Raw genomic sequence first — 24,211 nt, forward strand, 5'->3', positions numbered from 1 at the left:
GCTGAAGGCAGACACTTAACGACTGAGCCACCCAGGCGCCCCTTCCTGAGTTATATTTCACTGTAGGTATACTGCATTTTACTGTTGAAGGATAATTGGGTTGGTTCTAGTTTGAAGCAATTATAAATAGAAATAGTATAAACATTACTCATGTAGTTTTTTGAGTGAACGTAAGTTTTCATTTATCTAGGGCAAACATCTAGAAGTAAGATTTTGGGTCACATGCTAAGGGTCTCTGACTTCATAATAAACTACCAAACTGTTTCTGCAGAATGGCTATACCATTTTGTCTTTCTACCAGCAATGTATGAGAGTTCTAGTTGCTCCATATCCTTGATAATATCAAGTATTGTTTTATTTTAACCACTGTAATAGGCATATGCACTGTAGTTTTAAGGCACTTCTCTAATGGCTACTGATGTTACACATGTGTTTTTATGCCATCCATATATCCTGTGTAGTGAAGAATCAGTCTTTTGCCCATTTCTTCATTGGGTTGAATTTAAACTTCTTTATACATTCTGGATACAAGTCTTTTATCAGATGGGTGACTTACAAATATTTTCTCAGTCTGTAGCAGCCTTAATAGCTAAAAACTGAAAAAAGCCCAAAGGCTCATAAACAGAAAATGGATGAATAAACTGTGGTATGCTGATACCACAGAATGCCACATAGTAATAAAAAAGAACAAATTACTGATACACACAAAAAAATATGGATGAATCTATCTCTCAGACATTACTTTGAATAAAAGAAGCTCTACACAAAGAGTCTATGAAGGTGAAATATGCTATCTAAATAGGAGTAACATTTCCTCAAACTGTGTTTATTACACGATTTCATTAAATCAAAGATCTGCTATCTCTTCTCTCTCTCCCTTGTCACCACCATCCCTTTTCTACTTTACTTTAAGGCAGGTTTTTGGAAGAAGCATATAGGGAATGGTGGCAGAGAAACAAACAGAATGTTTTAGGAGCCACCATCTTCTTCTGAACAATAAAGTTTAGAGAATTTGTATTCCATAAATTTGTATCACCACGCATTATGAAAAGCACTTATATCTAGAAGACACAAAGAATACCTATGATGTAAAAAAAAAAAAAAAAAGGGCATGTGACTGAATTTTTTAACTTTTTATAGTGAAATAATTACAGATTCATATCAGTAGTAAGAAATAATACAGAAAGATTCCCCCTTACCGTTCACCTAGTTTCCCCCAATGAAAATATCCTGCATAAATATAGTACATTATCACAACCAGGGGATTGATATTGACACAATTCACCAACTTTATTCAGATTTCACCAGTTTTACAAGCTTTCATGTATGTAGAGCCTTTGTGTAATCATCACTAGAGTCAAGACACAAAACAGTTCCAGTCACAAGGATTCCTTGTGCCATTGTTCTACAGCTATGCCCACCACCCTGTACCCACCCCAATCCCTAAACCCTTGCCACCATTACTCTGCTCTCAATCTCCAGAATTTTCTCATTTCAAGAATGTTATAGAGGGCGCCTGGGTGGCTCAGTTGGTTAAGCGACTGCCTTCGGCTCAGGTCATGATCCTGGAGTCCCGGGATCGAGTCCCGCGTCGGGCTCCCTGCTCAGCAGGGAGTCTGCTTCTCCCTCTGATCCTCCCCCATCTCATGCTCTCTCTCTCTGTCTCATTCTCTCTCTCAAATAAATAAATAAAATCTTAAAAAAAGAATGTTATAGAGATGGAATCATATACTAGGCAACCTTTTGAGATTGGCTTTATTAACTAAGCATAATTTTCTTGCTATAGCAAAGTTGTATTGATAGTTCAATCCTTTTTATTGTTGCATAGTATTCTATAGATCTAATGTTTTAGGCAAAATAAATAGGCTAAAAAAAACCTTACCAGCCCCTGAATCTTCATCTGTCATTCCTTAGGAATGTGAAATACTAATCAAAACATTAGAATGATATAATAGGAAAAAAAGTTTAACAGTTCTGATAACTCTACCTCACTCTTCTTATTCTGACAAGATATATGCCATCTGTAGATTATTTAAGGAACACAGCTCCTTGACATTCCCGAAGACCTATATTTTCCATGTGATTTTGAATTTGTAAGATGGCTACTGAAATCTTAACTTATTTTTTTTTTTAAAGATTTTATTTTATTTATTTGAGAGAGAGAGAATGAGAGAGAGAGTATGAGAAGGGGGAGGGCCAGAGGGAGAAGCAGACTCCCTGCTGAACAGGGAGCCCAATGCGGAACTCGATCCCGGGACTCCAGGATCATGACCTGAGCAAAAGGCAGTCACTTAACCAACTGAGCCACCCAGGCACCCCTTAACTTATCCATTTGAATATGAGAATCCAAACTAAAATGACAGGTTAATTCAGCTTAATCAATGACACAACTAAAAACCTAAATGACATTCATGTGATATCCATAAGTAGTTAAGTGACAAAGAAATTAAACTTTATCAACCTGGCAGTCTCTCTCTGTATAAAACCTAATACCTGTTTTTTATTTGAAATTTAAAAAAAAAATCATAACCACTTTTAATTCTATCAGTGTGCCAAGCTACAGGTACTACAGTTCCTTTTTATTAACTTTAAACATATATAATTTAAAATCTGATTAGAGAAGAAACTATTATTCAACAAATTTAAATAACCACTGGTATGGCTTTGGAAGTGTAAATTTCAATTAAAAATTTGGGGTGGGGTAAATATATAAAGAACTTCAAAGACAAAGTGATTGCAATGTCTTTTAAAATAAGGCAAGAGACTGCTTAACCAAAAATTCACAAGCCCAATTACTTATCAAATTTCAGTTCAACATGATAAAAACCACTGCTGAATTCATAAGCTGCATTCATAAAGAAAGAACCAATTCCCTTACAGAAATTCTTCTACACTATAATCATCAAAATAAAGGAAAAAAACAAATACCTGACTTCAGCATCCTGGGTACAAACATGGAGAGCAGATGAAAAATCTAATTGTTCCATTGTTGGATATGGTAGATACAAATTCTGATCTATTTTGATCACTGTCAGATTCTAGGTGTTAAACAAGAAACTATTTAGGAGATAATTGTCTAACTTGCCTCCTTCAAGCCACTGTAACACCTGAGCAGCTCAGCCTATCTTCTGACCATACAGCAAAACTATTCCAATGAAGGGTTTGGCCCAATGATTATCCTCACCCTAGAAGACTCAACAACCATAATAAGGAAACGGAAGAAGATCAACAGTCATACCTTCTGAAAACCAGTTTCTTAATGACTCATGACCATCATTTTTAAAAGACTAATATTAGCAAGAAAAAAGCCGGAAGTTAGACGTTTATTTACTTAACTAAAAATATTTAGCTTCTTCTAAAAAGGGAATTCTAAAGCATCACATACAATGTAGTTTATGACAAGTGATCATCATAGTAACCAATGATAAATTACCAACTCCAATAAATGTCTTTAATAAAAAGCCCCAGAAACAGAATATTCTACAAATTGACTTAACTATAAAACTAAGATAATTTCCTTTTAAATGGTTTCTATTAAAAATTTTTAACTAACAGGGGCAACTGGGTGGCTCAGTCAGTTAAGCCTCTGTCTTCGGCTCAGGTCATGATCCCAGGGTCCTGGGATCGAGCCCCGCATCGGGCTCCCTGCTCCTCGGGAAGCCTGCTTTCTCCCTCTCCCACTCCCTCTGCTTGTGTTCCCTCTCTCGCTGCCTCTGTCAAATAAATAAAATCTTAAAAAAAAAATTTTTTTTAACTAACAAAAGCAAATTCCTGCAAGAATTCAAGAACCCAAATTTTACATTAAAAGGATATTCTGCAATATGCTACAACATGGATGAACCTTGAGAACATTATGCTAAGGTTGTCACAAAAAGACAAATACTGTATGATTCCACTTATATGAAGTACTTAGAGTAGTCAAAATTATAAAGACAGACAGTATAATGGTGGTTGGTTGGCAGGGGCTGGAGGAGGGGAGAACGGAGACTTACTGTTTAATAGATATAGTATCAATTGTACAAAATGAAGTTATGGGGATGGATACTGGTGATGGCTGCACACAACAGTGTGAATATACTTACTACCACTAAAGTATACACTTAAAAACAGTTAAGATGACAAATTTATGTTATGTATATTTTACCACAATAAGAAAAAAGAAAAAAAAAGTTTTAAATGATCTAAAAATTTAAATCCTTGAAGCTGTTTTTCCTACTATTTCTATTATTTCAGATTGCACTCTACCATATGAAGAAAGTAGGGTGCAGAGTCTAAAATTTTCCAGGAAATATCATTCTAAATGAGTCAGAAGCATTCAGGCTATGACATATTAAATACAATTATGACACCTGACGTATACTAGATGATCTCTCTTCATTGCATAATTCTGGCCCTTGTTTCCACTGATAAATATCTTACATCATAGCCAAATGTATGTAACATAAAGACAAACAAATTGAGTAAGTATAAAATACCAAGTATTTCCTCTTTCCTCTAGCTTAGAAACAAATGAGTAATTACGAGTTGCTGTAGAGATGTTTTGAGGATTAAATAGACAAAATACTTACCGATGATAGGCTTCTCGCCGATACTTTTTCAGGGCATGCTTATCCATGTTAGCAGGCATATCAGCTGCATTCTGTAACCGATCACTCCAGGAGGTTGTCATTTTATTTCAATTGTATGCTGAATTCTAGAAAAGAAAATCAGTAATTTAGTGGCTTAAGGTTAGTATCTATTTACTGTTATAATTTTTTTTTTTTTATTAGAAAAACTCTAGGGGCACCAGGTGGCTCAGTTGGTTAAGTGTCTGATTGTTGATTTCAGCTCAGGTCATGATCTCGGGGTCATGAGATCGAGCCCTGTTATCAGGCTCTGTGCTGAGCAAGGAGCCTGCTTAAGATTCTCTCTCTCCTCCCTCAGCACCTACCCCCTCACATTTGAACACACTCTCTCTCACACACAAAAAAATAATGTGTATATATATATATATATGTATATACATGCAAAAGATCTGAACTGATGTTTCATCGATAAAGATATACAGATGGTAAGTAAGTACATGAAATGATGCTCAACATCATTTGCAAATTACCACCACAATAAGATTCTACTACATGGGGGCAGCTGGGTGGCTTAGTCGTTAAGCATCTGCCTTCACTTAAGGTCACGATCCCAGGGTCCTGGGATTGAGCCCCACATCAGGCTCCCTGCTCAGTGGGGAGTCTGCTTCTCCCTCTGCCTGCAGCTCCCCCTACTTGTGCTCAAATAAATAAATAAAATCTTTAAATATTAAAAAAAAAATATATTCCACTACATGCTTGTTAGAATGTTTAAAATTTTAAGATTATTTTATTTATTTATTTGACAGAGATAGGGAGAGAGGGAACACAAGCAGGGGAATGGGAGAGGGAGAAGCAGGCTTCCAGAGGAGCAGGGAGCCCGATGCGGGACTTGATCCCAGGACCCCAGGACCATGACCCAGCCGAAGGCAGACACTTAACGACTGAGCCACCCAGGTGTCCCCTAGAATGTTCAAAAATTTTAAAAGACTGACGATGACAAACTTGGTGAAGAAATAGAGCAACTAGAACTTTAATACACTGCTGGTAAGACTATAAAAATGGTACAAGCACTTTGGAAGTTTCCTATTTCTTTAAAAGTTAAACCCATATCTACTTTATGTCCCAACCCTCCTACTCCTAAGAAATTATCCAAGAGAAATGAAAGCATATATTCATGTAAAGACTTATAAAGAAATATTCATAGCAGCTTTGTTTGTAATAGCCATAAACTAAAAACAACCCAAATGTCTATGAACAGGTGAATGGGTAAACTGTAGTACATCCATACAATGGAATACTACTTTGCAATAAAGAGTAATGAACTACTGATAACATGAATAAATCTCAAAATTATGCTGAGTGAAAGCAGAAAAACAAGACTGCATACTCTATGATCCTGTTTACATAAAATTCTAGAGAGTGCAAACTAATCTATAGTGACAGAAATAAGATCAGTGGTTGCCTAGGGGTAAGCAGTAAGGCAAAGAGGGACCCCAGGGAAACTTTTGGGAGGGATATGTTCATTATCTTAATTATGGTGACTGTTTCACGAGTGTATACATGTCAAAACTTATTGTACACTCTAAATTTCTGTAGTTTATCGTATGTATTTATTTTCTTAACAATTTTTTTTAAGGATTGTATTTATTTATTTGAGACCAAGAGATACAGAGAGAACATGAGCACGGGGAGAGGCAGAGAGAGAGGGAGAAGCAGACTCCCCACTGAGCCTGGAGCCACATGTGGGACTCAATCCCAGGACAATGGGACTTAACTAGAGCCAATGGCAGATGCCCAGCCATCTGAGCCACCCAGGCGCCCCTATTGTATGTATTTATACCTCAGTGAAACTTTTTTAAAAGTCATGCTTTTTTTTTTCTTTCCTTAAAAATTAGAGGTAGTAATTACTCCAAGAAAGATTTCCCCCATGTATTTTAACTTTTTTATTACTTTCTTCAAATTATTTGTAGGAAAAATTCAAAGCAGTTTCTTAGGTCATTCATGGACTAAACAAAATATATTTTATTTTAAAAATTCAAGTTATACACTCTCAGCAAAGGTAACATAAAACTTTAGGGGCACCTGGGTGGCTCAGTCTGTTCAGCCTCTGCCTTCAGCTCAGGTCATGATCTCAGGGTCCTGGGATTGAGCCCCACGTTGGGCTTCCCTGCTCAATGGGGAGTCTGCTTCTCCCTCTCCCTCTGCACCTCCCTCTGCTTGTGCGCACACACTCTCTCTCTCTAATAAATAAATAAAATCTTAAAAAAAAATCTAAAATGTAAACATAAATGATTATCACTAATACAGGATAAAGCCTGCCATGTAGTCTATACAGTTATGTGAAAGTAAGGGGGTTAAGATTTTCTTAAATCATCATCTTCAAACAATTCCTCATGACAATTTTACTATGATCTTACCTAACACATCTTAACATTATATGACAGACTTTTGAACTCTATCCACAGAATCAATCTATCTAATGCTTAACTATTTTTCATAGTAATATTAAAAGTAAAGATGGGGCACCTGGGTGGCTCAGTCGTTAAGCGTCTGCCTTTGGCTCAGGTCATGTCCTGGGATCGAGCCCTGCATGGGGCTCCCTACTCAGCGGGGAGCCTGCTTCTCCCTTTCCCACTCCCCCTGCTTGTGTTCCCTCTCTCGCTGTCTCTCTCTCAATAAATAAAAAAAAATAAGTAAAATCTAAAAAAAAACCCCAAAACGTAAGGATGTAGATGCTTTATCATCTGGCCAAAAAAAAAAGAGACAAATTTCTATTAAGTAGGTAAATATTTCATTTGTCACCTGTTTACAGTGTCAAGCTTAAGAGTAGTTTCTTTCAGTAAGGTACAGCAATTACTAATACTGAATAAAAAGCTCAAATTTTAATTTCTTTCAAATACGGTACAGTTAGAAAATTCTTTGTTTCAACATAAAATATACAGCCTGAAAAGTAACAAGTGAAATGAACTTCCAAACATTTGAAATACTGTAGTTTCACGCTTTAAAAATGTATCAGAGGCAAAACATACTCCGTTCCTTTCACCACTAACGTCACCCTCCCCACCCCAGAAAAGGAAACCAGTTGCCCCAACAGCTCCAGGCAACTGCTAAAAACAGGAAGCACAGAGTAACTGAAACTGCAGGATAAACCTGGTTAGCAAAACCATTTTAAATGTTTCAGGTCACATCAGTAATTCACTTAGAAAGGAGCCGCACTTAAGGGGCACCTGGGTGGCTCAGTCAGCTAAGCATCTGCCTTCGGCTCAGGTCATGATCTCAGAATCCTGGTATTAAGCCCCGCTTTGGGCTCCCTGCTCAGCAGGAGTTGGCTTCTCCCCCTCCATCTGCCCCTCCCCCCACTCATGCTCTCTCTCTCTCTCAAATAAATAAAATCTCAAAAAAAAAAAAATAAGGAGTAGCACTTAAACACATTATGTAGCACAAGTCTCTCTGGCAAAGTGTTTTATACTGCATATTGAATCAAATATTCATTTTTCAATGGAATAAGTATGTCAATATAATAATAGGGTAATGATAACAGTACATAAATATGAACTCTCAGCGTTTTACTAAACTTCACTGGAGGGGTGCCTGGGTGGCTCAGTCAATGGTCGTCTGCCTTCAGCTCAAGTCATGATCCCACCTGGGATCAAACCCCGCATCAGGCTCCCACGGGAGGCCTGCCTCTCCTTCTCCCACTCCCCCCTGCTGGTGTTCCCTCTCTCACTGTCTCTCTGTGTCAAATAAATAAATAAAATCTTTTAAAAAATAAAAATAAAAAAAAAAAATAAACTTCACTGGAATTTATTCTGTTTGAAATATAAAACTTGACATTGCTAAGTTTTATAATCAACCATTCTAAGAACACTGCTCTGAAACTTGAATAAGGATAATCTTGAATGGTTTCTTCAAATTTTCTCACCAGCTTGAAATTTATTCTAATCTTCATAAATACAACTTTAGTTGCATATTACACATATTAAGCTAGTTTACAGAAAAAGAAGAGTTAAAGCTACATTCTCCATTTGTAGGGCCTGGTGCTGAACTATGTAAGCACATTGTGTTTGTGTATGTGTGTGCACACGTGTGTAAAGTAATAAAATTACTTTATTATAGTTGACTTTTTAAAAACATTTCCAGGCGCCTGGGTGGCTCAGTTACTTAAGCGTTTGCCTTCGGCTCAGGTCATGATCCCAGGGGCCTGGGACTGAGTCCCATGTCAGGAGTCTGCTTCTCGTTCGCTATCTCATTCTCTCTCTCTCTCAAAAAAAAAAAAAAAAAAAAAAAAATTTAAATAAATAAATAAATAAATAAAGTAAATAAAAACATTTCCTTTGTGGGGTACCTGGGTGGCTCAGTCGGTTAAGCGTCTGCCTTGGGCTCAGGTCATGATTCCAGGGTCCTGGGACAGGGCCCTGGCATGGAGCTCCCTGCTCAGGAGGAGTCTGCTTTTCCCTCTCCCACTGCCCCTCCCCTCACTTGAGTGCACTCTCTCGCTCTCTTTCAAATAACTAAAAAAAAAAAATAAAAACATTTCCTTTGTTGTGATACAAAGGATACTTACAAAATAATTCATATGACCTTGTAACAATTTGGTAACAGTTTTAAATGTACAATCTACATAATTAACACAGGTTATATATGAACTATAAGGTATGCTGAACCAGAAAAATACTGATAATACTGACTATACGATAAGCCTTACCAGTTAGCGCTGTGGACCATTTCTACCAAAAGGAAAATGCACATATGTACAGTCAAGTTTACCAGCTGGTGCTGACAGTAAGGGAGAGGCTTCTTCCCTACTATAACCCTTGATAAGTCTACACTGTGGGCATCTGTTTGGGAAGGAGGCACATTTTACACATAGCCCTTGATAACCCTATTCTTTGACCAATGAGCAAGTAAAACCAAGAAAGTATAGTGATCAGTTATTTTTAACAATATGTGTGGCTTAGGGTCCCCTCTGTAACATGACCACAAACAAACTACAAATACATTCCCTAGAAAACAAGGGAAGTCAGATCCAGGTTTAAATTAATTCATCTAACAATACTGCTGAAAATCTAAATCATAGTATCTGTAGTTAATAGCACAGGGGCCAAGGGCTGGCTGCCCCAAGATGGTCACTTTGGCATGAACATTATTTTGAATTAAAAGCAGTCAAAACCCAGCAGATTCAGGAAAAGTGCTTTACCTCCAACTCATCTGCCTGCTTGTACCAAGAAGAGAGCTATTAACAGAGATTCCCCTACCCAAGACACTTACCTACATAAGGCAATCTTTGTTTTCCAACCATTTCCTCTCACCTTCCTGCTAAGGGTCTTTCTGCCCTTTGTATCCTCAGACCCCTACCCCTCTCCTCAGCTCACACAAGCATCATGTTGCCTGTCTCTGGAATTTCCCTGTCTGTACAGATTCCCCCTATGTATGCTATTAAATTTGATTTTCTCCTGTTAATCTGTCTCATGTCAATATGATTCTTAGTCCAGCTAGGACATTGAAGGACAGAGAAAATTCTTGCTTCCCGACAATAGTGTCATCTCTAATTCAAAGAACAGCACTTTGAAACAAACTATAGCTTTGAAAGTATTTCTGTAACTTTTGTTCCTTCTAATCATAAAAGTAATACATGGAAGAAAATAATCACATAAAGTATTTCAAGATGTAGTAGTCAATTTTCTCCAAAAGGGAGACTCCTTAAAACTGTTGTATGTAAACTGTGTTAAATGTTTCATTACCCTCTTGCCTTTTGAATAGTTCATGACAGTTTTTTGTTCATTTTTCATCCCATTAGTTTCATTCACAGTTCTATCATTTGCCCTGAGTTGGACTATATACATTCCTGTAAAAGGCCAACATTCATACTTTCCACACCAAGTGACAGACAGCTAACAAATTCCAACTAATAAACTCACACTTACCCATCCACACATATTATTTGCTATCCTGTTACCCTGCTTTTTCTTTTTTTTGCACATTAACACTTCCAGACATGATATATTTTGACAGTTAGAGTCAGACCCTTTCTCTAAAACGTAAGTTCCATAAGGGTGAGACTTATTTTGTTTGCTGCTGTAACCCCAGTTCCTTTAACAATAGACTTGATACAGACAGGCACAAACAAATGGAACTCCTAAACCTCTACACTTGGAGGTCTTTGCTTTTTAGAAGCTAATTCTTGTGTAAGCCTGAAAATGCAAGAATATTGCACAAGTTCCTTTTAATGCTCTAAATGAGTCTTTGTGAAATCTTACTTTTGGTTCAGAAACACAAGATTCTTGGCTTGATTAACGTAATATTTTGCTAACATTTCGACATCAGGCCTTGGAACAAAAGGTTCCTTGTTCTCTGATGGAAAATAACAAAACTGAGGAACGATCTTGTCAAGTGAGAAATGCAGTACCTGTTGCCTTGACAATTCTTCTTCAAGCAATAACATGCTCCAATCTCTAGTCTGAAACTAACTGGAAAATACAAATTTATTTCATATGTTCCTAAAGTTCCTAAATATCTACGAAAGAGACCTGAATTCTTTTTTTTTTTAAAGATTTTATTTATTTATTTGACAGAGAGATAGCGAGAGCAGGAACACAAGCAGGGGGAGTGGGAGAGGGAGAAGCAGGCTTCCTGCCGAGCAGGGAGCCCGATGTGGGACTCAATCCCAGGATCCTGGGATCATGACCTGAGCTGAAGGCAGACGCTTAACGACTGAGCCACCCAGGCGCCCCGAGACCTGAATTCTGTTATGTTCTCCTCAACATTCTACTGCTGCTACTCCTAGAATTGTTACCTCAGCCCTATCACACAGAATGCTATGTATTTGTTCTACATCAGCATATGAAGGTTGCTTCTAACTGAATGTTTTGAGTAATACAAGACCTTCAACAATAACATGGTCATTGACACAAAGAACAAGTATGTAAAGAAAACATTTTAAATTAATGGGCTTGAGGATATGTAGTATGCCATCTATTTCTTCAAAATATTGCTATAATTAACTATGGTCTTTCAAAAACATAAAGGTAACAAAGCCTAACAGTTTTTACAATCAGCCAATATAAAATACTTTGCACCTTCAGGAATGATTCTTGAATATTCTTTTAAAAAGGAGGTAAAAAAAAATCTGATTTCAAAATGAACTAATTCTTTTACTGATGAGTTCCTGGCTCACCATTCAACTTTGTTTTACCTATTATCTTTCCTCTCACAAAATAAAAAAAAATAATAATAAAAACAGAAAGTCAGAAATAATCACAGTATTTCCACTTTTTGGTTTATAAATTCACGTTTATGGATTAGTCTGCTTATTTGATAAAAATTCAGAGATATGTGTAAGTTCAATGCCTTAGTAACGCTAATTTAACAGTTAACATTTACTAAGTGTTCACCTTTTTCATATATTATTTTAAGCACTATACGGATTTTATCCAACTTCTCACAACCATGTGAGTTAGGTGCTATTATCCTTGTTATACAAAGAAGAAAACAGTGTATTGAAGTTAAATAATTTGACCAAGGTCATAGAATTATACTTGTGATGAAGAGCATAGATTCTAGAGCCACACTGCCTGGGTTCAAAACCTGGCTCCAACACTAATTAGCTCTATGAGCAAATTACACACTAACTTCAGTTTCTTCACTCCAAAATGGTCAGAGTTGGAACAAGGATTCAATAAATTGATAAGTGCAAGGTGCTAAGAACAATGGCTGATACACAGTGCTTAATAAATTATTATTTATAATGCTAGAGCCTACAATGTTTTAACACTTGGAGCCTCTGCACAATGTAGAACAGTAGCCCACCCCCACCCTCCACCCCCGCCCAATCTGTGGTTTCCCTTCCCATGGTTTCAGTTACCCATGGTCAATTGCAGTCCCCAGAAGCAGATGATCCTCCTTCTGCCATACAGTCAGAAGATCGATAGTCACAATGCCTATATCATTCACTTCACTTCATCTCATCATGTAGACATTTTTATCATCTCTTGTCATCACAAGAAGGGTGAGGATAATACAAGATAATTTGAAAGAGACTACATTCACCTAACTTTTATTACACTTTTGTTCCACAAAACAACTAGCCTGGGCTCTTCAAATATATCAATATTATGAAACCAAACAAAAAGCTGGACCTGCGGCAGATCAAAAGTAATTACGGGGACATGGCAACTAAATGCAATTCATGATCTTTGACTAGATCCAGGACCAAGGGTTAGATTGGAGAATAACTGTAAAGTTCATCCTGGGGGTGGGGGGGAGCTGGGTGGCTCAGTCAGTTAAGCGTCTGACTCATGATCTCAGGGTGGTCAGTTCAAGCCCTGCACTGAGCTCCTCCTCCAGCCTACTTAAAAAAAAAAAAAAGGTCATTATTGGGGGCAAATGTGAAACTTTTAATATGCACCAGATATTAGATAACAATGTTACCTCCATGTTAAACATGTAGTTTTGTAGGACATCTTTGTTTTTAGGATATTCAAGTAGATCTTTGGAGGAATGAAGTGTCATGATGTCTGCAACTTACTTTTAAATGGTGCAGGAAAAAAATGTATAAATGAAAGATAAATGTAGCAATGTTAAGTGGTGAATCCAGATGAAAGGTAAATTCACTGAACTATTATTGCACTTTTTTGTACTGAAATTTTGCAAATAGTTGAAATAAAAATGTAAAACTTCTGCACGAGAGACTAAACATTGAGAAGATATTTGCTACACCATAAATAAGAGGATTAGTAAATAAAGAGAGCTATGTACTAATAATGGAAAAGCAAACAAGCCAACACAAGTCTATAAACAGCAATTTACAGAAAAGGAAATCTTATAATAAACGAAGAAGCTCAACCTCACTTATGATCAGGGAAAAGCAAATTAAAATGAAATTTGATTTTGTTTTAAAATTTAGAAGTCTAGACAATATTAGTGTTTGTAAGGATATTGCAAAATAGGAACACTCACAACCTGCTGTTGATTAATCAGTATTTTGGAAAATAATTTGAAATTATCTAATAGAGGTGGAAGATCTTCATGCTCTACAATCTAAGATTTTCCTAAGCTAAGAATTCTCTCACACATGTAAACAACATGATAATCCAAGAATGTTTCAATAGCAAAAAAATCAGAAATACCTAAAAATCCATAAGCAAACGTTTATTCATATAATGCAACACTAGAGCAATTAAAATGAATGAATTAAAGACTATCTATCAACATGGACACATACTGTAAACAATGTTGGGGTGCCTAGGTGGCTCAAACACCTGACTCTTAGGTCATGATCTCAGGGTCCTGGGATTGAGCCCTGAGTTGGGCTTCGCGTTCAGCAGGGAATGTGCTTGAGGAGTCTCTCTCCCTCTGCCCCTCCCCCCCCCACTTACACTCTCTCAAATAAACAAATCTTTAAAAAAAACTGTAGGGGTGCCTGGGTGGCTGTCAGTTAAGCACCTGCCTTTGGCTCAGGTCATGATCTCAGGGTCCTGGGATTAAGCCCTGTGTTGGGCTCCTCGAGAGTCTGCCTCTCCCTCTGTCCCTCCTCCCCCATGCTCTCTCTTGCTCACTCGCTCTCTAATAAATTAATAAAATCTTTTTAAAAATGTTCAACAAAAAAAATGTTGCAAAATCATATGTATAATGTACTAAATAAGAGTGTATGGGGGCGCCTGGGTGGCTCAGTTGGTTAAGCGACTGCCTTCGGCTCAGGTCATGATCCTGGAGTCCTGGGATCGAGTCCCACATCGGGCTCCATGCTCAGCGGGGAGTCTGCTTCTCCCTCTGACCCTCCCCCTTCTCATGCTCTCTCTCTCATTCTCTCTCTCAAATAAATAAATAAATAAATCTTTTAAAAAAAAAAAAAGAGTGTATGTACTAGGGGCGCCTGGGTGGCTCAGTTGGTTAAGTGTCCGACTCTTGATCTCGGCTCAGGTCTTGATCTCAGGGTTGTGAGTTCAAGCCCCACGTTGGGCTCCAAGCTGGGTGTGGAGCCTACTTTAAAAAAAAAAAAAAGATACACACAAAAGGCAGGAACAAATAGTTCAACACTCTCCAAGTCAATTTAATCCTCCTGATTCTGTATTCCACCTAAAAAGAGGGCAGTTTTGCTGCTCTGCTGGCAATTTTGCTATATTTATTGGTTTCTATTGTCTTGTTGCTAAACTTGTTTTCCATTTAAGAAAGAACCAAAGACGCCTGGATGGCTCCATCAGTTAAGCGTCTGCCTTCGGCTCAGGTCGTGATCCCAGGGTCCCGGAATCGAGCCCCACATCGGGCTCCCTGTTCAGCGGGGAGTCTGCTTCTCCCTCTGCCCCCCCCCCCCGCTTTTGCGTGCATGCACACACTCTAAGAAATAAATAAAACCTTGAAAAAAAAATGAACAAACAGCCACTGCAAACTCTGGTAACCAATCATAGAACACAATCAAATTTCAAATAAAAAGTCATATAAGATTTACTGTGTCAAATCACAAGAAATTTAGTAATCCATAACAATTTGCAATCAACTTCCTTAAAGAACTTTTGGGGGCATCTGGGTGGCTCAGTCCACTGAGCGTCTGACCCTTGGTTTCAGGTCAGGATCTCAGGGTCATGAGATTGAGCCGTGCGTTGGGCTACCCACTCAGGAGGGAGTCTGCTCAAGATTCTCTCTCACCCTCTCCCTTTGCCCCTCCCCCTACTCACACATTTTTCTAAAATAAATAAATCTTTAAAGCAAAGAACTTTTTTAGGTCTGAACCGAAAAAACAAAACAAATACTAACCACTCATTAAAAAAAGTTATCTGGGGGCAGCTGGGTGGCTCAGTGGGTTAAGCATCTGCCTTCAACTCAGATCATGATCCCGGGGTCCTAGGATAGAGCCCTATGTCGGGCTCCCTGCTCAGTGGGGAGCCTGCTCTTCCCTCTCCCCAACTCTCGCTCGTGCTCTCTCTTGCTATGTCTCTCAAATAAAACCTTTAAAAAAAAGATTATCTTATTTCATTAATTGTGCTCTATCTTCAAGAAATCCACATAGCCTATCTTGTAAACAGCTTACTAGAAATTCTGTCTCTAGCTTTATCTCAAACTATTACTCTATCACATACTTTTAGTGAGAGCAACCTATTCATTAAACCCTCAATATAACTACTTTTTCATCTTCTTACTCTCATGTCACCATCTCTTATGCTTTTCTGATCCCACCAACATGTAGTAATGTCCCCACTTTGAGCAAAAAACAGTAAGAATTAACATTTATAGAGAATTTAATGTATGCTAATATCGCTTCAATGGAATTATCACATTTAATCCACACAACCCTGTGAAATTTGTTCTATTTTCCCTTTTGTGGTGAGAGAAACCAAGTGAGGCCCTCCATGTTCTCCAACGTTGCATGGATGGTAAGTTGCAAGCTAGGTCTCAAACCCAAACTCCAAAAACCACACCCTCAAACATATGTGATGCTATCTCCTGGCTCAAAGTATTGACTGCCTTTATTGCTCAAATGTCACTGAACATATGCCCTGTGATTTAACATTTTGTGTTCAGAGATGTTGTTTAAGTGGCGCAAAATACTATTTCCTTCAACAAAAATTTACTGAGAGCCTGTATGCCAGGCATTGTTGACTACTGAGTCCTAAAGCATGTTACAAAGCTTCTACAAATGAAAAGTAGATAAATTCTTCAGATACATGGACATCCCAGAAAGTGGGTAAATGAAAATTTAAAATATGTACATAGCAATTGAAACTACATAAAAACTATGTTTAAATAGGAACTGGAAAAGAACATAGTCATAAATAGTATGATAAAGTTGGGGTTTGTTTCTTCTTCTTTTGCTATTTCATTGAATTAAGCTTTTTGTTAAGAGAGCTAAGCAATGAAAAGATGTATTAAAAAAAAAACACCAAACATGTCTTAAGTGCTTTCTTTCTCCCATAAAACAGCAAGAACAGCCTAGAGAAAGAGGAATGAACATCCCTCCTCTCAACACTCCACTGTAATTTGTCTTTCTTCAGGAAGATACACCTGATGTCAGCAGTAAGGCTTGCAGATACCATTAGTAAATATCTCTCTATATAAAATCTTCCTACAACTCTAAACTTTCAGAAACTTGTAGCTAATTGTAAATTTTCATAGAATGGAATCTAAGCTTAGAACTGAAAGAAACCCAGGCTCCTGGGTGGCTTAGTCCCTTAAACGTCTGCCTCCCGCTCAGATCATGATTCCAGAGTCCTGGGATCCAGCCCTCCCTCCATCGGGCTTCTTGCTCAGCGGGGAGCCTGCTTCTCGCTCTGCCTGCTATTCCCCCTGCTTGTGTGCTCTCTGACAAATAAATAAATAAAATCTTCAAAAAAAAAAGAACTGAAAGAAACCTTGCAGAACATCTCCTTCAACCTTCTCATTTTACAGATTACTATATTCTAAAATCTAAATTCTAGGTTAATGAGAGTAAATGCAGCAACAACCTATAAGAGCTGAAATTGTAGTGGCTTATATTGCAAAAGAAATGCATTTCAGAAGTAAAGTCTGTGTGTGCTAGCATCAGCCCATCATGTAGAGTTCGTTAATTACTAAGCTGCCTCTTACTGAACTTAACTTCTACAGGCCTGAACATCTTCATCTGGGTAAATTCTAACCACTGTTGAAAAGTGTCCCAGTAGGGGCTCCTAGCTGGCTCAGTGGTAGAGCATGCGACTCTTGATCTCAGGGTTGTGAGTTGGAGCCCCACGCTGGGCGTGAAGCCTACTAAAATAAAATAAAATTAAGGGGAAAAAAAGTGTCTAAAAAGACCTCAATCACATTAAGCTTCCATGGTAAACGGTACTGTTTCAACATTCTTCCTTTCAGGTTACAGTTAGAATTTGCATCCGCTGTCTTAAGAGGCACAATGAACAGTGCGCAGACACTACAAAACAAGTACAGTTCTATGAAGAACCTGTCTGCACCAGGACACGCATGGGCGCACGCACGCACACAACCCTATAAAGGTGACTAGTCACTGCAGAGCACTGTACTTTATAATACATCCCTCAAACATAATGGCCCTAAAGCCCACAACAGGGGAAAACAACAAATGACACCAAGCTCTACCTACTGCTTTTAAAAGGTGAGGCTTACTGGCGTCAAAACCTCCAAACATTATGCTTACAACTAATGGTTCAGGCCTCAGATCTGCATCTACGCCTCGGCTTTCACCAGCTTCAGGGGTCCCCAGAAAAAAAAGGAAGGGGCCGCCACCAGACAGCTGACGCCTGACTTGGGAGCCGTTTGGAAATAACGAGCATGGTTTTTGTGGCGGCTTGCGATTCGATGTGAGCTTTCCAGGAAGTGCTGCAAACGACATAACTGACATGGGCTACCAAGCTGGCAATTTCCTGCGGCTCTGGCGAAAACGCTGTCAGCCTCGCCTCCTACTACGGCGGTCCGCTAGTTCCCTGGGGGCCACCCGGAACGCGCAAGGGGTGAGGCCCTTGAAGAGGGGTGGAAAGGCTGGCCTCCGGCGCCGGCGTTGGCCGGAAAAAATAAGCAGACCTAAGAGGGGTCCGCCTCAGGAGGGATGAGGGCTGCCACCGGCGTGAGAAAAGCGGGGGGGGGGGGGGGGGCAAGACACGGCGAGGCTGGCTCTGAGGAGACGAAGGGCCGCGCTTCGAGGGTCAGACGGGTCCCCGCGAGCCGACGGCAGGGAAACAATGGCGCGAGCGTGACGTGGGGCCGGGGGCGTCGCCGCGGCGCGGAGGTAGGGGCCGCTCTGAGGCGGGGGCCGGCGGGGGCCAGCTGGGGACGGGGGGGCGCCGTGTGGGTACGCGGGTGCCGAATCCGCGGGTGCCAAGTCCGCGGGCGCGCAGGCGGACGCTGGGATGGAGGAGAGGGGCCGGAGGGGCTGGCGGCCCTAGTGGGGCCGGGGCAGGGGCTGGCGGCGGCCCCCGGTCCCAAGTCGCGCGCTCTGCCGCGCACCCTCCCTCCCTTGCTTGCTTGCTCGCTCTCTCCCTCGCCCGCTTCCTCCCCGCCCTCCCGCGACTCCCGCAGCACTCACCAGCCCGCCGCACGGCTGCAATCCCAGCGCGCAACTGCCGCAGCCGCCTCGGCGCGCTCCTTCCCCGCCCCCGCCGCCCCGGCACCGCCCCCGGCTCGCGCCCGGCCAGGGACCGGCGTGCTGTTCTTTCCCCAGCTCCGCCGCAGAACCCGGCCGCGGCGACGCTCCCTAGCAGCACTGCCTGAGAGGAGCCCCGATGCAGTCGTGCGCCTCTGGCCCTAGCGCGGGTTCTCGAGATCCACAAACAGCAGTTGTTGACGAGCTGTAGGATAAGGCACGTTGACAACCCTTACATGGCTTTTAGGTCTCCATCAATTGGCCTTGTGCCCGGCCCCTCAGCAAGGCCCCAGACCACCTTGCCTTGGTCTACACACCGATGCTTCTCCTTAGGGGGATGGGGCACCCTTTTTCCCAGTCACCGAATCTTCTGGTCAAACAGACCCCAGAGCCCTTCTGGTCCAGACCCCCATACCACGCTTGAATCCCACTGATGGTTAAAAGCACCAGCTTTGGAGTTTGTCAGAAGGGGTTGGAATTGCAGTTCCACCACTTAAAAATTGTGTGACCTTGGGCAAGTTACCTGACCTCACTGTACCAAGTTCCCTCATCTATAATACAGGAACAGATAACAATAGTACCTATCTCATTGGGTATCACAGAATGAAATAATAGAGGGAAGGTTCTCAGCACAGTCCTGGCACAGGGCACTCAGTAAATGTTAGTTATAGCGACCCCCTACCACCAACAAGCCGAAAGACTCCCAGTGACAGAAAGCCCACCATTTCCAGAGCAAGGCATTCCTTGCTCTCTGCAGCTCTACACCGGTTAGAAAGTGTTTCTGAAACACCCACTCTCTGGCCCAAGTCCTATCCCTTGGGAGCCTCAGAGAACAAACACGTCTAATTTCTCTTTGTCCTTCTACTTACAGATATTTGAAGGTTTCTGCCCAGGTCTTCTGTTACTGGAGACCAGTATCTCCCATTACTGGGGAAGGGAAGGTCTTTGTCCTCATTCTCCTCATGCACCTAGTAGGTTTGAATGTGGCTCCTTCATAGTATATCACCCAAAACAGAAACAAATGTTTGCAGTACCATCACAACAAAGCAGTTACCCTAACTTCCTCCTTGTAGGACTTCCATTCAGGCAATAAAGTTCATGGCATCCACACTATTGACTCATTGAGTTGCCACCAACAAAACCTCCAAGACGTAAATAAGTGCTCTACTGGAGCATTTCTACCTCTCATGATTTTTGAGCCAACTTCAGTTCAGGTCAGCTGAGGACAGGCCTTGGACCTCTCACCTACTAGCTTGTTCAGGATATGTGAGGAAAAGGAATAGGAACTGGAATTTCGTCTAATACTACCTTCAACCAAGTACTTATGGAAAAAGTTCAGGGTTTGTGTCTAAAGACCAGGCCACTGAACAAATAACATATATATATATATATATATTTATAAAATCTCAACTGAGCAAAAAAAAATGCATGCACACATGAAAGACTAAAAGGAAATATGTAATTGAATATGTTAGTAGTGTTTTTTTCTCAGTGATAAGATTCAGGGTAGTTTCTTTTCTTCTTTATACTTTTCCATAAATTTCCCAGATTTTCTACATTGTTTATACTACTTGTATAATCAAGAACTTTGTTTCCAAAAAAATCAGAAAAAATAATTTTAAAAATCAGGGACATGTAATAACTTTACAAGTTGGGGAACAACGGGCGCCTGGGTGGTTCAGTGGATTAGGTGACTGCCTTTGGCTGGGGTCATGATCTCAGGTCCCAGAATCAAGCTCCACATCAGGCTCCCTGCTCGCCGGGGAGTCTGCTTCTCTCTCGCCCTCTGACCCTCCTCCCCGCTTGTGCCCTCTCTCTCTCTCTCTGTTGAAAATAAATAAATAAAACCTTTTAAAAAAATTGGGAAACAAACTTAAGAAATAACAGACTAAGAGAAAACATTTGTAATACATAAAGATTTGTATCTGGAACATACAAAGGACTCTTAACAAATCAGTAAGAAAAAAATCTACTAAAAAAATGGGCAAATAATATAAATTGGCAGTTCACAGAAAAGGAAATACAAATTGCTAATAAGCACACACACAAAAAATGCAATCTCAGTAGTAACCAGGGAAATGGAAATTAAAACTGAGATTGGCAACAATTTTCAATCATCATAATATCAAGAGAGTATAAAATGGCACAGCCACTTTAGAGTGCAATAGGACAATATTTATTAAATCCATGTCTCAGCAATGCCACTTCTACTTATCTACCATACTCCATGTACATATGGAGGTGTGTACAAGGATAATTACTATGATATTGTTAATAAACTTTGGAATCAGCCTAAGTGCCCACCAATAGAGGAATGGCTAAATAAAATGCACAATACTCATAATGCAATTCTGTAGAGAATTTAAAAGAAGTGACCTTGATCTATACATTAATATAGATCTATCTCAAAATCATATAGTTGAGGGGCGTCTGGGTGGTTCAGTCGGTTAGGCGTCTGACTCTTGATTTCGGTTCAGGTCATGATCTCAGGGTCCTAAGATTGAGCCCTGCCGATCTAGTTACAATGTAGCTGTAAAGTGCTGCCTTGTCTTTGCCCCCTGCTCAAAATAAAGCTGTTACCTTTCTAGCCCTGTCCGCCATGGTGCTTAGCAGCCAGGGATGCATGGTCTCAAACATGTTTACCAAGTAAAACACTGACTTGAGGGGCGCCTGGGTGGCTCAGTCATTAAGCGTCTGCCTTCGGCTCAGGTCATGATCCCAGGGTCCTGGGACCGAGCCCCACATCAGGCTTCCTGCTCAGCGGGGAGTCTACTTCTCCCTCTCCCACTCCCCCTGCTTGTATTCCCTCTCTCGCTGTGTCTCTCTCTGTCATCTTTAAAAAAAAAAAAAAAAAGATTGTACCCTGCCTCAGGCTCCATGCTGGATGTGGAGCCGGCTTAATATTCTCTCTCCCTCCCCTGCTCCCTCTGCCCCTCCCCCCTCACTTGCTCCCTCTCTAAAAAAAATAAATAATATAGTTGAATGTAAAAAGCAAATTGCAGTATAATATGTAAATTATATACATAATTGATATTTTTAAAAAAATCTTCCTCAAAATGCTTAACTTCGGTCTAACCATGAAAAATCATCAGACAAACCCCAATTAAGGGATATTCTACAAAATACCTGACCCGGACTCTTCAAAAGTGCTACGGTCGGGGTGCCTGGCTGGCTCAGTTGGGAGAACATGTGACTTTCAATCTTGGGGTGATGAGTTTGAGTTCCATGTTGGGTGTAGAGATTACTTAAAAATAAATAAACTATTAAAAAAAAAAAGAACTGGAAGCCTTTAAAAAAAAAGTGTTAAGGTCATGAAAGCCAAGGAAAAGACCAAGAACTGCGACAGACTGGAGGAGACTAAAGAGAATAGAAAACTAAATGCAACGGAGGATCCTGGATGGGATCCTAGAACAGTAAAAGCACATTAGTGGAAAAACTTGTAAAGTTCTAACAAAGTTTATAGTTTAATTAACAGTACATATACCAGTTTTAATTTCTTAGTTTTGATCATTGAACCAGAGTTATGAAACCCGTTAATATTAGGAGAGGCTGAGCTAGGGTATACTGGAACTTTCTATTACTATCTTTGCAACTCTTCTGTATATCTAAAATTATTTTCAAAATAAAATGTTAAAACACAGACATAAATAGCATTATTTCTTATCGACACTGCTATAGACAAATTCTAAATTCATATGTTGAAACCTAATGCCCAGCGTGATGGTATGTGGAGGTAGGGCCTTTGAAAGGTAATTAGGTCATGAGGGTAGAGTCCTCATAAATGGAATGAGTGCCCTTATAAAAGAGACCCCAGAAAGCTTCCTACCCTTTCCACCCTGTAAGGATGCACAGCAAGAAGATAGCTGTCTCTGAACCAGGAAACAGGCCTTCACCAAATCTGCTGGTGCCTTGCCCTTGGACTTCCCAGCCTCTGGAACTGTAAGAAATTTCCTATAGGCTACCAAGTCTCTGGTATACTGTTATAGCTGCCAAAACTAAGACAATCTCACATTAAGTTTATAGAAGATTTTTAAAAAACATTGTAAGGCTACATGCCAAACTCTTATCAGAAGTTATCCAAAAAAAAAAAAAAGCTATCTCTGAAGATGCAGTAAAGGCCAAGATTGGGGGTAAAAGGGAGTTTAGCTTACTGGGTTTTTTGTTCTTTTTTTTTTAGAGAAAGAGCGAGCATGCATGTGTGGGGATGGGGTGGGGAGGCAGAGGAAGAAGGAGGGAGAGAATCTTAAGCAGGCTCCATGCCCAGTCCCCAGCCCAAGGCAGGGCTCTGGGGCTTGATCTCATGACCCTCCTGAGATCATGACCTGAGCCGAAATCAAAGAGTCGGATGCTTAACTGCTTAACCGACTGAGCCACCCAGACACCCCTAGTCTTACTGTTTCTGAAGATAAATGTATTCATGTATTGTTTTTGTAACCAGAAATTAATGTTTTAATTGCAAAAGAAAGGAAAAGGGCAGGACATTTGGCTTTATGACTTTCTGGAGAAAGACAAGCCATACCAACTACGAAAGAACCTTCTAAAAGAAGACTGGGGAGCCTGAGGAAGCAATGAGGAGTCTTAAGTGGCTTGCTTGGGGTTTCCAACTTGGCATTGGCTGAAAGGCCTGGGCAGTGAGTGCTTAGCAAGAGAGGCCATCCTACTGTGGCATAGGATGGCCTCTCACCAAACTTCCTGCCCAGCACCCACATGGCTGTCCTACCCCTCTGATTAACATGATTTTCCCCCAGAATACCATAAACTGTGAGTCACCCAGAATGTAAGCAGCGTTCACAGGTCACTCATCAGTTTTCTGCTCCTTGGCAGAAGCTCTCAGAGAAATGCAAACATTGCTCAACACCCTGGCCTGGGGCCTAGAAACAGCCTCTGCTGCCCAAAAATCTTTCTCCCAGGAAGTGTTCAGTCTTAGATCCAATCAGCCATCTCAGATGTCTCCTCTGTTTTTCATCCTTCTTTCTCTAAGAGCATAGGGTCAGCACTTAACCGTGGTCAGTGCTAGCACAATCACCATGCAAGGAGACAATGAGACAATGTTGGGTCTAGCTAGAAATGGCCAGCGCAGCTTGAGACAGGATATATGTAAGACTCGGGAGCACCAACATTTCTTCAAAAATATGCAGTGAGCTCCTACTCTATTGATGAGCCTAACACTCATCAATAGAGACATGGGTTTCTGCCCTCTTGGAGGTTTCCAACTGCTTGGGAAGATGAGCTTTAAATAAACAATTATTTTACTACAATTTTAGGGAAGTGAAATGCAGGGAAAGTAAAAGATGCTATGAGGGAAAACAAAATAGGAGTTATGGAGAGGCTCAGGGAACATTTCTCTTAGGAAAGAACATCTCAGCTGAGCCCTGAAGGATGAGTAGGACTTAAGCTAAAGAGATGTGTTTGCTTGGATAGTTGGAGGATTCCTGAAAGAGGGACCAGTAGGTACAAAGGCCAGAAATGAGTCATTATCTGTTAGTGACTCAATACTGCATAAAGGATAAGAATAAGGTCCCCTGGATCCCTACTTCTGTTTCAACACAACTCCACTTTTATCTGTTTTAAAAAGAGATTCCAAAAA

General features: G+C 40.3%; 1 protein-coding gene across 5 annotated transcripts in view; it reads right to left on the reverse strand.

Moving 5' to 3' along the window:
* NT5C2 (5'-nucleotidase, cytosolic II) overlaps positions 1-18,657 on the reverse strand; it is a 93,280-nt gene extending 74,623 nt beyond the window's left edge. For 2 of the 5 annotated variants that reach the window (XM_064595229.1, XM_064595228.1), the window contains exons 1-2: positions 18,568-18,655; positions 4,569-4,693 (exon numbers count right to left, since the gene is read on the reverse strand). In XM_064595229.1, the coding sequence (XP_064451299.1) occupies positions 4,569-4,669 (101 nt within the window). In that variant the 5' untranslated portion in view covers positions 4,670-4,693; positions 18,568-18,655. Of the gene's footprint in view, positions 1-4,568; positions 4,694-18,567 lie in introns of all 5 variants that reach the window. The other 3 variants (XM_045878736.3, XM_045878737.3, XM_064595230.1) reach the window with 3 other exon arrangements.
* Positions 18,658-24,211: the final 5,554 nt, after the last annotated feature.

This window comes from Mirounga angustirostris, unplaced genomic scaffold (genome assembly GCF_029215605.1).
Source record: "Mirounga angustirostris isolate CCGP_5_RB_7025 unplaced genomic scaffold, mMirAng1.0.hap1 SCAF_6, whole genome shotgun sequence".
NCBI classification, from domain to species: domain Eukaryota; kingdom Metazoa; phylum Chordata; class Mammalia; order Carnivora; family Phocidae; genus Mirounga; species Mirounga angustirostris.